A 13,301-nucleotide genomic window follows, 5' to 3' on the forward strand; every position below is an offset into this window, starting at 1 on the left:
AGGAATGAGATAGAGAATCTGGTGAACTGGTCCAATGACAATAATCTCTTTGTCAATGTCAACAAAACAAAGGAGATTGTCATCGATTTCAGGGAGCATAATAGAGAACATGCCCTGTCTACAACAACAAGGATGAAGTAGAAATGGTTGAAAGCTTTAAGATTTTAGGTGTCCAACAACCTGTCCTGGTTCCCCCATGCCAACACTATTTATTGTTCAGAAAGCCCCCAACACCTCTACTTTCTAAGGAAGACTAAGGAAATTTGGCATGTCAGCTATGACTCTCACCAACTTTTACAGATGCACTGTAGAAAACATTCTTTCTGGTTGTATCACAGCTTGATATGGCTCCTGATTTGCCCAAGACCGCAAGAAACTATAAAAGGTCGTGAATGTAACCCAATCCATCATGCAAAACAGTCTTCCATCCATTGACTCTGTCTACACTTCCTGCTGCCTTGGCAAAGCAGCCAGCATAATTAAGGAACACATGCACCCCAAACATTCTCTCATCCACCTTCTACCGTTGGGAAAAAGATATAAAAATCTGAGGTCACATACCAACCGATTAAAGAACAGCTTCTTCCCTGCTGCCATCAGACATTTGAATGGACCTACCTCACATTAAGTCGATCTTTCTCTATGGATGGTATGCTTTGTTTGTGTAGTGTGCAAGAAACAATACTTCTCACTGTGTGCTAATACATGTGACAATAATAAATCAAATCAAATCAAATCCATTCCTGTGGCATTTCCATTATTCACACGTTTAATGGTGACTGACTGACTTTATCCATGCTTGGTGGGAGTCCAAGATCATCTCTGATGGGGAGTTGGGGGATTTCCTCAAATGCATCCTCATCAATGGTTGTATAATGTTTTAGGAGTTCTCTCCATCAAAGGCTGATGTTTTCTGTGTTTCTCAAGAAGGTTTTGTCCTTATTCCACACCAATTTAAAGCCTAGGGTGTTGGGTCCATATATTGCCTTGGTGATACTGAAGAAGCGCTGGTTTACGTGCCTGTCAGTGGGGAGTTGCAGTTACTCAGATTTCTCAGTTCACCATTGGTTCTTGATTTGCTTAGTTCTTCTTTGTTCCTTCACCATTGCTGATTGTTGAGATCTCCTCTTTGCCTTGCTGGCTATGTCATTTTGCCAGGTGAAAAGCTTTCCTCTTCGTATCAATGAGGTCTTGGATGGTGTGGTCATTCTTGTCAAGCCAGTCTTGGTGTTTCCTAGTCTTGCAGCTGAAGGTTTCTTCACAGTTTGAGATGATAGCTGTCTTCAGCTCTTTCCAGTTTTCTTTCATTCCACTAGAATGAACACTTTGGAGGTTATGGTGAAGACATTGTTGGAAGGTCTTTGGAGCTGCCCAATGTTGATCTTTTTTCTGAGTTGTTTCTTCAACTTCTGCTGCTTCTGGTGGAGGTTAATACTGGATGAGCTGGTGTAATTCCAGCAGTTACATTCACTGGTCATCGCTTTCATGATAAGGATCATCCTTCTGGTCTTGGAATCAGACGATGATGAAGTCAATCATGCATCAGGGCTTTGATTGTGGATGTCTCCAGGAAGTCTTAAACTTGTCTTTTTGGTAGAACAGTGTGTTAGTGATGACAAGCTGGTGTTCCACACATTTGGTGAGCAGGAGAACCCCATCACAGTTGCAATTCCCAACTTCTTCCTTTCCGATGGTTCATTTCTAGCGTTAGGAGATTTTTCCAACTCTGGCATTGAAGTTCACTGAATCCCTACAGTGCAGAAGGAGGCTATTCAGCCCAGTGAGTCTGCACCAACTCTTACCCGGGCCTATCCCTGTAACCCCACAGATTTACTACCGCTAATGGACCTAACTTACACATCTTTGGACACTGAGGGGCAATTTAGCATAGCCAATCCACCTGACTTGCACATAGGAACAAAAGTAGGTAAATTCAGCCCCTCAGACATAGTCTGCCATTTAATCAGATCATGGCTGATCTCTCCCTGGTCTCCAATCCATCACCCCACCTGTTCCCCCTATTCTATTATGTCATTTTTTATTAGAAATTATATCTATCTCCTTCTTGAAACCATTTAATGATTCAGACTCCATTGCACTATGGGGCAGCAAGTTCCACAAATTCACCACCCTCTGCGAGAAGTAGTTCTCTTCATCTCAGTTTTAAATCTACCGCCTCTCAACCTTTACCTGTGACCTCTTGTTCTAGGTTTCCCCATAAGCGTAAACATTTGGTCTACTCTTATTCTCTCAATCTCTTTTAAAATTTTATATCAAATCCCCTCTCATCCAGCAAGTATAAGCTCAAACTGTTTAATCTCATACATTAACTCTTTCATCCCTGGAATCAATCTGGTGAACCTCCTCTGAACTGCCTCCAATGCCAACACATCCTTCCTCAAATAAGGAGACTAAACTGGACACAATGCTCCAGATGTGGTCTCACCAACACCCTGTACAATTGCAACAATACTTCTCTACTTTTATACTCCAGTCCTTTTACAATAAATGCCAATATCCCATTTGCCTTTTTTATTATGTTGCACCTGCATACCGACTTCCTGCGATTTGTGAACAATGACACCCAGATCCCTCTGCCCGGATGCAATTTGAATCTGCTTTCCATTTAGATAATAATTTATCTTTCTATTTTTTCTGCCAAAATGTAGAAGCTCACATTTAACCACATTAAACTCCACGGGCGGGATTTTACAGCCTTGAATGAACATAAGAACATAAGAAATAGGAGCAGGAGTAGGCCATCTAGCCCTTCGAGCCTGCCCTGCCATTCAATAAGATCATGGCTGATCTGAAGTGGATCAGTTCCACTTTCCTGCTTTCTCCCCTTAATTCCCCTGTCTATCAAAAACCTATCTGAGACCAGAAATTCCTGCCCGAGGTCAACGAACATTTAACACCTCACCCACTCTGATTCCGTGGCGGACAAGGTGGTATAATTCCAGCGCACATCTTTGAACTGTGGGAGGAAACTGGAGCATCCGCAGGAAATCCACACTAACACAGGAACAATATTGCAAAATCCACACAGTCAGCCACCCAAGGCCAGAATTGAACCTGGCTCTGAGACAGCACTAACTACTGTGCCACCAAGTCCCCATGGAGGATGTTCTTATCTTCCTTTTGATTCTTAGAGAGTATGTTTTTTTTAATTCAGTCGTGGAACATGGAAATCGCCTGCTGGCCAGCATTTATTGCCCTAGTTGCCCTTGGACAACAGTTGTGAGTCATCCACATTGTTGTGGCTTTGGTGTTACATGTAGGCCAGACCAGGTAAGGATGGCAGATTTCCTTCCCTAAAGGACATTAGTGAACCAGATGGGTTATTCTGACAACCAACAATGGTTTCATAGTCATCAGTGGATACTTAATTCCAGATATTTTTTATTGAATTCAATTTCCACCATTTGCCGTGGCGGGGTTTGAATCCAGGTCCCCAAGACATTAGCTGAGTTTCTGGTCTAGCAATAATACCACTATGCCTTTGCCTCCCTTTTGATATTCAGGGTGAAGCAGGAGCCTTCTTTGGATGATCATCAGCATCAAGGATTGGGGCATTGGGCACTCATGACAGTAGCCTGCTGGTACTTAGCAAGTTGTAGATGGAAAGTTGGCCCATTGAGCCTGCACTAACAACAATCACACCTTAGTCCTGTAAAGCCACCGATTTACCTGCGAATACCCCCGAAACTAGGGTCAATTTAGCATGGCCAATCAACCTAATCCACATGTCTTTGGACTGTGGGAGGAAACTGGAGCACCCAGAGGAAACCCATGCAGACACAGGGAGAATGTGTAAACTCCACACAGACAGTGACCCAACCTGGGAATCAAACCCAGGTCCTTGACACTGAGGCAGCAGTGCTAACCACTGTGCCGCACTTGATGGCAAATCTTTTGATCTCTTGCAGGGCAGCAACATCAATATTGGAGTGCCCAAGTTCATGGGCGACAAGGGCAGCTCTCTGTTCCAGTCACTATCCAGGAGGGTTCATACATTCCAAGTCCCGAGATTGAGTTTAACTTTGATTTTCTGACCGCAGTTTGATCAGCCTTTTGGATGTGGTTTTCCAGCCAGGTTATGGATGGAGCAGACTATTTTTAGGGCACCTTTGCCTGCTCTTTCCCCAGGTGGGGTGAGCAGAGTGAATCCTGAAGAGGGCTGCTCATTCATGAATAAAGCTGCCGAAACACACTCCTGTTTGTATTCCAAGAATAAGACGATTGAATCAAACTCCACCACCGTGTCAGTCCAAAACTACAGACTCCCATACCTCATGGTCCTCTCCCCATCACCTGTTGCTGATCACTGCAGGGTTTAGTTGTATGGGGGGGAGGTGTTGGTTTCCTCTAGGTGGATGCTTGCTGTGGGACATCTTTTAATGTGGAAATGCCATTGCGCACCCGCAGACACATAGTCCTTGATAGAGGACAGGTCCAGTTTCAGTGGCAAGAGAACTTTGATGCAGGAATCTCTCTACTGCTGCAGCCTTCACCATGTGCAGCTGTTGATACCGTATGGGTAACTTCCACCTGATCTGCTGCCGAGGACTTGTTTTAGATTGTGCTTTGTCTGGTTCCTTCCCTCTGACCTTACCAACATGGGTGACCCTGCCAGGAGTTTTAAGACTTTCGACAACATCATCCTCAGGTTCAACGGAACGTTCAAACCTTTCCACCATGGCAAGGTGGCAATCCAAGAAAAGGCATGCCCTGTTTACTACTAACATTAAAGACATGAATACAAAGTGTTAAATGATTTCCAGTTCAATCCCAGAAGGTGGGTGATGCTACAATCAAAGATAAAAAAGAACACAAACCCTCAGACAAAAGAAACATGATAACTTCTCACCCTCACTCAATAATTCTCCTGTTTCTTGACACAGAAGCTGGTTATCAGCTTCAGTGATGACTTCAAATTGAAGTTTCTTTTCTTTCTTTGAACTGTGACCTCAGTATAACTCTGTTCCTTCTATTCTTTGTTTTTACAATGAGGCCAAGTATGCCCCACAGACTAATTTATCTCAGCTTTTTCTTAGCTTATGGTTGTGTTTCCACATGTGCTCAGAGAGAATATAATCGAAGTTGCTGTTGCACTTCTCTGAAATTCTTATGATGTCCATCATCCAAAGTATGGCTATTTTCTCTGTTAGAATATAAATGAACTAACTGTTCCCTGTGAAATGCCATTATAATTTGGTTTCACGTAATCAAAATTCCCTGTTGTTCCTGCACAGTCTTGGTGGTGATCATACACAGTTGATGGAGTTTTGAGGCCTGTATGTCTCCAACTTTTGTGATTACATTTTGATATGATTGTGAGAATTTACAGCTTATCCAAAAGAGCTGAGGAGACACAAGTGGTTTATTGAGGGACAATAAACAACACATAATAAGGAGAGACATAGTAGACATATGACTCATAACAGATGAGAAGATTTGCCACCACAAATCAGACAAATGGATGATGAGACAGAATAATTTGACATTTGTAGCCTATAACAATGATTTCTTCGGTTGTCTCCTAAGTTGGTTGAGGGGTTAAACCGAAGCTAGCACAGATCCATTTTGAGAAGTTCCCCATTTGCCTTGCTTCTCTTCTGAACAGCCCATTATAAGCCTCATTTTAGGAACCAGCGGACTCTTCACATCAATCATTAATTACATTTATCCATTATTTAATTCCTGGGGAATAGATACTCAAGTTGCCTTTTTCTAACCCAAACTTCAGCCCCACGAGATCATTCTTCCTTCTTGCGTGGACGTTTGTTACCTTAGTTTATTTTAATATGCGGATCTTGCGGCTCCTTTCCCAAACATCCCATAAGGCTCAGCTGTGCCGACACAAAGGGTTGTTCCTGGGTTACATACTTGGCCACATAATAGGCCACTGTGAAAAACATCATTTGACAGGATTGAGACTATTCTGTTTAGGTAAGGTGGATTGCTGAAGAGTTTCTCTGAATGAAGTTCTGATACGAACAACTATTCCTTACAATTTCTTACATGGGTTGATTAAAGTATCACAGTAGATGTATAGGTAAAGTTTGAAAAGACATTTGATAAAATACCTCATGACGGACTTATTCAGAAAGTAGGAACACATAATATTAAAGCACATGGTATTAAATGGATAGCTGTAATTTGGGTACGCAATTAGCTCAAGGATAACAGGCAGAGTATTGTGGTGAGCAGATATTTTGTTGACTGGAAAGGATACAGTGGGGTCCTCCAAGGGTCCATTAGGACCATTACTTTTCTTGTTAATGTATCAATGACCTGGACTTGGGTACATGGAATAGAATTTCAAAGTCTGCAGATAGTACAAAACTTGGTAAGGCTGTACATATGACCAGGATAGAAGACAGACTGGAAACAGACAGAAACATTGCTGATGCAATTTAATATAAATAAGCAATTATTTGAAACAATATACTTTGGGAAAAACAACATGGCAGGGTAGTTAAATCTAAATGCTACTATTAATGAGGATGCGCATATTCCTAACTCTTTGAAAGTGGCAGAGCATGTTGATAAGGCAGCTGTATGTGATGGTTGGCTTTGTCAATAGGGCTTTGAATACAAAAACCATTACAAATCTTTATTATGCCTCTGCTGGAGAATTGTGTACAATTCTAGGTATCACTCTTCAGAAATGCTGCCAAGATGCCAGGTGTGGAGAACCCCGGATGTTACCAGGGATTGGGAATTCAGCTCTAAGGGGCACAATTCTCCACAAAATGACTAAGAGAGCAATCTTATGAAAAAGTGCTGAATAAGTAAGAAAATGGGAGAGTTTCAGCCCGGGTTTTTTAGATGAGTGTGAAATTGCAATCTTTTTGGACAGATGTGTGATTTGCATTAGTTTGGGGGTGGAGCCTAAGCTTGCCAGTGAAACCGGCTCGGGGCGCCATTGCGCAGTCTTCCTGATTTCCCAGTGGACTGGGAGGCCTCCTGCCATTCCCCCTCATCCCCACAATGAACATCGCCACACTACCCCCTTCCATCATATTCAGTGGCAGTGTAACACTCCACCAAGGCAACACAGGTCACCTGCCCCACCCTATGCACTCCCCCATCGTAACCCCTTCTGTGGCCCACCCTGCATGCCCCTCCCCCACCCTTTTGCCAATCTCCCCCCATCTGCTGATCACTCCCTGTGCTGGTCTCCCATTGAGTACCCTTGCCTGTACCACAACATGATCGACTGCTGCATGATCCCCCCCTGCGTAGCCCTCCCTTGGCACTGCCTCGGCACACTGTCAGTGGTGGACACTGCTTGATGGGTACCACCCAGCCATGCCTCTGACCACCCAGGTATTTTGCGTTAGACCTCTCCCAGTGGAGGTTCTCACCTTTCTCGCACCCTGCCCAAAGGCTGGAGAATCCTGTGCGCCAGGAGGTGAAGGGGCTATGCATATTTAAATGCTACTTTAAACATGCTAATCACCCTCACATCCTTTCTGGGCACAGTCTGGTTCACGCCATTTGAAAAGAGCCAGGACAATCACAAACTGTTTTGCACTGGGTGCAGAACCAATTTTTAGGCCCACAGGCTATTCTCCATGATCGGTGTGATCCGCACCAGGTGTGACAAGGTCTGGGAATTGAACCCATGATGCGACTAGGGAAGCTGGAACTGTTCTCTTTGTAACAGTGAAGGTTAAGCAGAAACCTAAGACAGTATTAAAATGATGAAGGGTTTGGATATAGAAAATCAGGAGAAACCAGGCAATAGGAAAAGTACTTGAAGAGGAATAATTTGCAGGCTTTTGGGAAAAAGCTGGGGTGATGGATTAAATCCCCTCCCTCCACAGAGTACTGAAATACAGATTCACATTAGTGACCCTCTTCTAAACTTCTAATCTCAACTATGATGTTAGGCCCTGAATGGAGGGATTGGGAAATAGACTGTCAAATCTAGTGGTCATTACCAATGGCTTGGTGGTTGCCCCCTTGTCTCTGAGTCAAAGGTTAATGGTTCATATTCCTCTCCTGAGGCTTAATCACAAAATCTAAGTTGACAATCCAGCAGATTGAATGAAATGTTCAGTCATGGCCCTTTTCAAGTGGGCATAAAAGAGCCACTATTTTGAAGAAGAGCAGAGGAATTCTCTCCAATGTCTATATCTATTGCTCAACCAATTAAACGATAAAAAGATGATTAAGAAGTCGTTATCACATTGCTGTTTGCAGCTGCTTGCTGTGCATAAATTGGCTGTAATATAACAGTGAGCTGATATTGTGAAAGATACAATATAAATACATGTCCTTGATATGTATGTCCCTGTCAGGCGAGGAGGAAATGGTCGAGCTAGGGAACCGTGGTGCACTAGGAAAGTTGATTTGCTGGTTAAAAAGAAAAAGGAGGCTTATGTCCGGATGAGACTTGAGGGCTCAGGTAGTGCACTAGAAAGCTTTAGATTGGCTAGGAGGGAGTTAAAGAGAGAGTTAAGAAGGGCTAAAAGAGGACATGAGAAGACTTTGGCTGATAGGATTAAGGAGAATCCTAAGGCGTTCTATAGATATGTTAAGAACAAAAGGTTGGTTAGGGCAAGATTAGGGCCAGTTAGAGACAGCAGTGGGAATTTGTGTGTGGAACCGGAAGCGATTGGAGAGGCATTGAACCAATATTTCTCGTCGGTGTTACATAAGAACATAAGAAATAGGAGCAGGAGTAGGCCATCCAGCCCTTCGAGCCTGCCCCGCCATTCAATAAGATCATGGCTGATCTGTCGCTGCTCAGTTCCACTTTCCCGCCCTCTCCCCATAACCCTTAATCCCCTCTCCTATCAAAAACCCATCAACCCGCGTCTTAAAAATATTTAGCACAGGGGGACATAAATGTAGCTGTGGAGAACACTGGGTTACAGGGTTGTAAACCGGACAGTATTGCAGTTGATAAGGAGGATGTGCTAGTTATTCTTGAGGGTTTGAAAATAGATAAGTCCCCTGGGCCGGACGGGATTTACCCTAGGATTCTCTGGGAGGCAAGGGAGGCGATTGCAGAGCCTCTGGCTCTGATCTTCAGGTCGTCGTTGGTCACCGGTATAGTGCCAGAAGATTGGAGGTTAGCGAATGTTGTCCCATTGTTTAAGAAGGGGAACAGAGACTTCCCCGGGAATTATAGACCGGTGAGTCTTACTTCTGTTGTGGGCAAGGTTTTAGAAAAAATTATTAGGGATAGGATTTATGGTTATTTGGAGAGTAATGAATTGATTAGAGATAGTCAGTATGGTTTTGTGGAGGGTAGGTCGTGCCTTACTAACCTTATTGAGTTTTTTGAGAAAGTGACCAAAGAGGTGGATGGGGGTAAGGCAGTTGACGTGGTATATATGGACTTTAGTAAGGCGTTTGATAAGATTCACCATGGAAGGCTTCTGCAGAAATTGCAGATGTATGGGATTGAGGGTGATTTAGGAAATTGGATTAGGAATTGGCTGGCGGATAGGAGACAGAGGGTGGTGGTTGATGGTAAGTATTCGACATGGAGTTCAGTTACGAGTGGTGTGCCTCAGGGATCTGTTTTGGGGCCACTGCTGTTTGTAATTTTTATAAATGATCTGGATGAGGGTATAGTTGGGTGGATTAGTAAATTTGCTGATGACATCAAAGTCGGAGGTGTGGTAGATAGTGAGGAAGGGTGTCTTAGTCTACAGGGAGGCTTGGATAAGTTGCAGAGCTGGGCCGAGAGGTGGAAGATGGAGTTTAATGCGGAAAAGTGTGAGGTAATTCACTTTGGCAGGAATAACGGATGTGTAGAGTATAAGGCTAACGGTAGGACTCTGAATAGTGTGGATGAACAGAGGGATCTAGGTGTATGTGTACATAGATCCCTGAAAGTTGGGAATCAAGTAGATAAGGTTGTTAGGAAGGCATACAGTGTCTTGGCGTTTATTGGTAGGGGGATTGAATTTAGGAGCCGCAGCGTCATGTTGCAACTGTACAAAACTCTGGAGTATTGTGTGCAGTTCTGGTCCCCACATTATAGGAAGGATGTGGAGGCTTTGGAGAGGGTGCAGAGGAGGTTTACCAGGATGTTGCCTGGTATGGAGGGGAGGTCCTATGAGGAGAGACTGAGGGATTTGAGGTTGTTTTCGTTAGAAAGAAGGCGGCTACGAGGGGACCTTATTGAAACATATAAGATGATTAGAGGTTTAGATAGGGTGGACAGTGATAGCCTTTTTCCTCGGATGGAGAAAGCTAGCACGAGGGGGCATAGGTTTAAATTAAGGGGTGGTAGTTATAGGATGGATGTCAGGGGTAGGTTCTTTACCCAGAGGGTGGTGAGGGATTGGAATGCCCTGCCTGCTGCAGTTGTAGATGTGCCTAGTTTGGGGGCGTTTAAGAGATCCGTGGATAGGTTTATGGATGGTAAGGGTTTGGTTTAGGTTAGAGGGTCATTGTTTTTTAACTGGTCAGCGCAACATCGTGGGCCGAAGGGCCTGTTCTGCGCTGTAATGTTCTATGTTCTGTGTTCTAAATGCAAGAATTTCCTTCTAACTTTTACACCAACAATTTCAGGGTGGTATCTGAAGAGGGAACAGTTTTTCAGTTACTTTGGCTGCAGGTGTGGTAGAGACCAAAGCAGTTGTAGAAAGATAACAACTAGTACAAATGACTGACTGGTTTGTTCATTTTTCCAGGATCAGTGGATGTGTCCCGTCGTAATCCAATTGCCTCATGGATGTGCGCAATGCTTTATTGCTTTGCCAGTTATATAATGGCTGATGTACTGCTTGGAGAATCGCCTCTCCATTACTTTAACAACACTTCTCACATCTTGCTGGCAACTGCAGTTTGGTGAGTGGACGTCAAATTTGTTATTCGTAAAATTCACCTGGTTAAATTCACTTTTTGCTATGGGTGTGGTCAGATGAGACCATGAAAAGGTACACAAGTGCACTTACAGTATAATTCATCATTAAACAAATTATATGATTTTGTACAAGACCTTAATTAGATTCCAGTTAAAATACAGTGCCCTATCAAGTAATATTGAGGGTAAGTATAGAGAAAAGCTACATGATTCATTTCCAATTTGAAGCATCTTAGTTGTCCAATTTAAGTTCAAAAGGTTAGGTGTCTAGAGAAGCATACACTTAGGGACAATTTGATCAGGGTTTATAAAATTACGATAGGATTTGAATGTATGTAGACTAACTAAATAGACTGGGGAGGACCAAGGCCACTTTTAGTAACTATAAAATGGCAGAGGAATAGTGAACTTGCAAAATTGGTTTGAGGTGTGTAAGACCCACAACTGGATAACTGCATCATTGTCTATAATTTTGAAATCCAATCACCTATGGGAATCTTTTGATATTATTTTCATTAAAAAATTGAAATACAATAACAATTTTGAATAAGATATTAGGTCTTATTACCAAAAGCTTTAAGAAATATCTTAAAGGACGGAAACAAGGTTGAGAAGTGGAGATGTGAGGGAGACTATTCCAAAGTTTGGGGCTTAGGCATCTGAAGACATGGCTACCATTGGCTGGACAAATGGGAAGGAAAAATTCAGAGGCAAATATAGACAGAGAGGAGGATATTGAAATAGGTTAACAACTCTAGGTTTTGTAATGAGAATGCTGTGGAGCAGTAATAGAACATAGAACATTACAGCGCAGAACAGGCCCTTCGGCCCACGATGTTGCGCCGACCAGTTAAAAAACAATGACCCACTAACCTAAACCAATCCCTTTTCGTCCATAAACCTATCCATGAATCTCTTAAATGCCCCCAAACTAGGCGCATTTACAACCGCAGCAGGCAGGGCATTCCAATCCCTCACCACCCTCTGGGTAAAGAACCTACCCCTGACATCCGTCCTATAACTACCCCCCCTTAATTTAAAGCCATGCCCCCTCGTGCTAGCTTTCTCCTTCCGAGGAAAAAGGCTATCACTATCCACCCTATCTAAACCTCTAATCATCTTACATGTTTTCAATAAGATCCCCTCTTAGCCGCCTTCTTTCCAGTGAAAACAACCCCAAATCCCTCAGTCTCTCCTCATAGCACCTCCCCTCCATACCAGGCAACATCCTGGTAAACCTCCTCTGCACCCTCTCCAAAGCCTCCACATCCTTCCTGTAATGTGGGGACCAGAACTGCACACAGTACTCCAAGTGCGGCCGCACCAGAGTTGTGTACAGTTGCAACATGACGCTGCGACTCCTAAATTCAATCCCCCTACCAATAAACGCCAAGACACCGTATGCCTTCTTAACCACCCTATCTACTTGATTCCCAACTTTCAGGGATCTATGTACACATACACCTAGATCCCTCTGTTCATCCACACTATTCAAAGTCCTCCCGTTAGCCCTATACTCAACACATCTGTTATTCCTACCAAAGTGAATTACCTCACACTTCTCCGCATTAAACTCCATCTGCCACTTCTCGGCCCAGCTCTGCAACCTGTCCAAGTCTTCCTGCAAACTATGACACCCTTCCTCACAATCTACCACACCTCCGACTTTGGTGTCATCAGCAAATTTACTAATCCACCCAACTATACCCTCATCCAGATCATTAATAAAAATTACAAACAGCAGTGGCCCCAAAACAGATCCCTGAGGCACACCACTCGTAACCGAACTCCATGACGAATATTTACCATCAACCACCACCCTCTGTCTCCTATCTGCTAGCCAATTCCTGATCCAATTTCCTAGATTACCCTCAATCCCATACATCTGCATTTTCTGCAGAAGCCTACCATGGTGAACCTTATCAAACGCCTTACTAAAATCCATATATACCACGTCAACTGCCTTACCCCCATCCACCTCTTTGGTCACTTTTTCAAAAAACTCAATAAGGTTAGTAAGGCACGACCTACCCGCTACAAAACCATGCTGACTATCTCCAATCAATTCATTACTCTCCAAATAACTATAAATCCTATCCCTAATAATTTTTTCTAGAACCTTGCCCACAACAGAAGTGAGACTCACCGGTCTATAATTCCCGGGGAAGTCTCTGTTCCCCTTCTTAAACAATGGGACAACATTCGCTAACCTCCAATCTTCCGGTACTATACCAGAGGCCAACGACGACCTGAAGATCAGAGCCAGAGGCTCTGCAATCACTTCTCTTGCCTCCCAGAGAATCCTAGGGTAAATCCCATCCGGACCAGGGGACTTATCTATCTTCAATCCCTCAAGAATATCCAGCACATCCTCCTTATCAACTGTAATACTGTCTATTCTACTCCCCTGCAACCCAGTGTCCTCCTCAGCTATATTCTTGTCCCCCTGCGTGAACACCAAAGA

The 13,301-nt window shown here is 43.5% G+C and overlaps 1 protein-coding gene across 1 annotated transcript in view; it reads left to right on the top strand.

Annotated features, from left to right (window-relative positions):
- The window catches only part of tmem38a (transmembrane protein 38A), a 56,277-nt gene that overhangs the window by 31,484 nt on the left and 11,492 nt on the right, over positions 1 to 13,301 (top strand). The window contains exon 2 of the mRNA XM_080213027.1: positions 10,665 to 10,821. Coding sequence (XP_080069153.1) covers positions 10,665 to 10,821 — 157 coding nt within the window. The remainder of the gene's footprint in view (positions 1 to 10,664; positions 10,822 to 13,301) is intronic.

This window comes from Carcharhinus amblyrhynchos, chromosome 26 (assembly GCF_965287045.1).
Source record: "Carcharhinus amblyrhynchos chromosome 26, sCarAmb.v2.hapA, whole genome shotgun sequence".
NCBI lineage: Eukaryota > Metazoa > Chordata > Chondrichthyes > Carcharhiniformes > Carcharhinidae > Carcharhinus > Carcharhinus amblyrhynchos.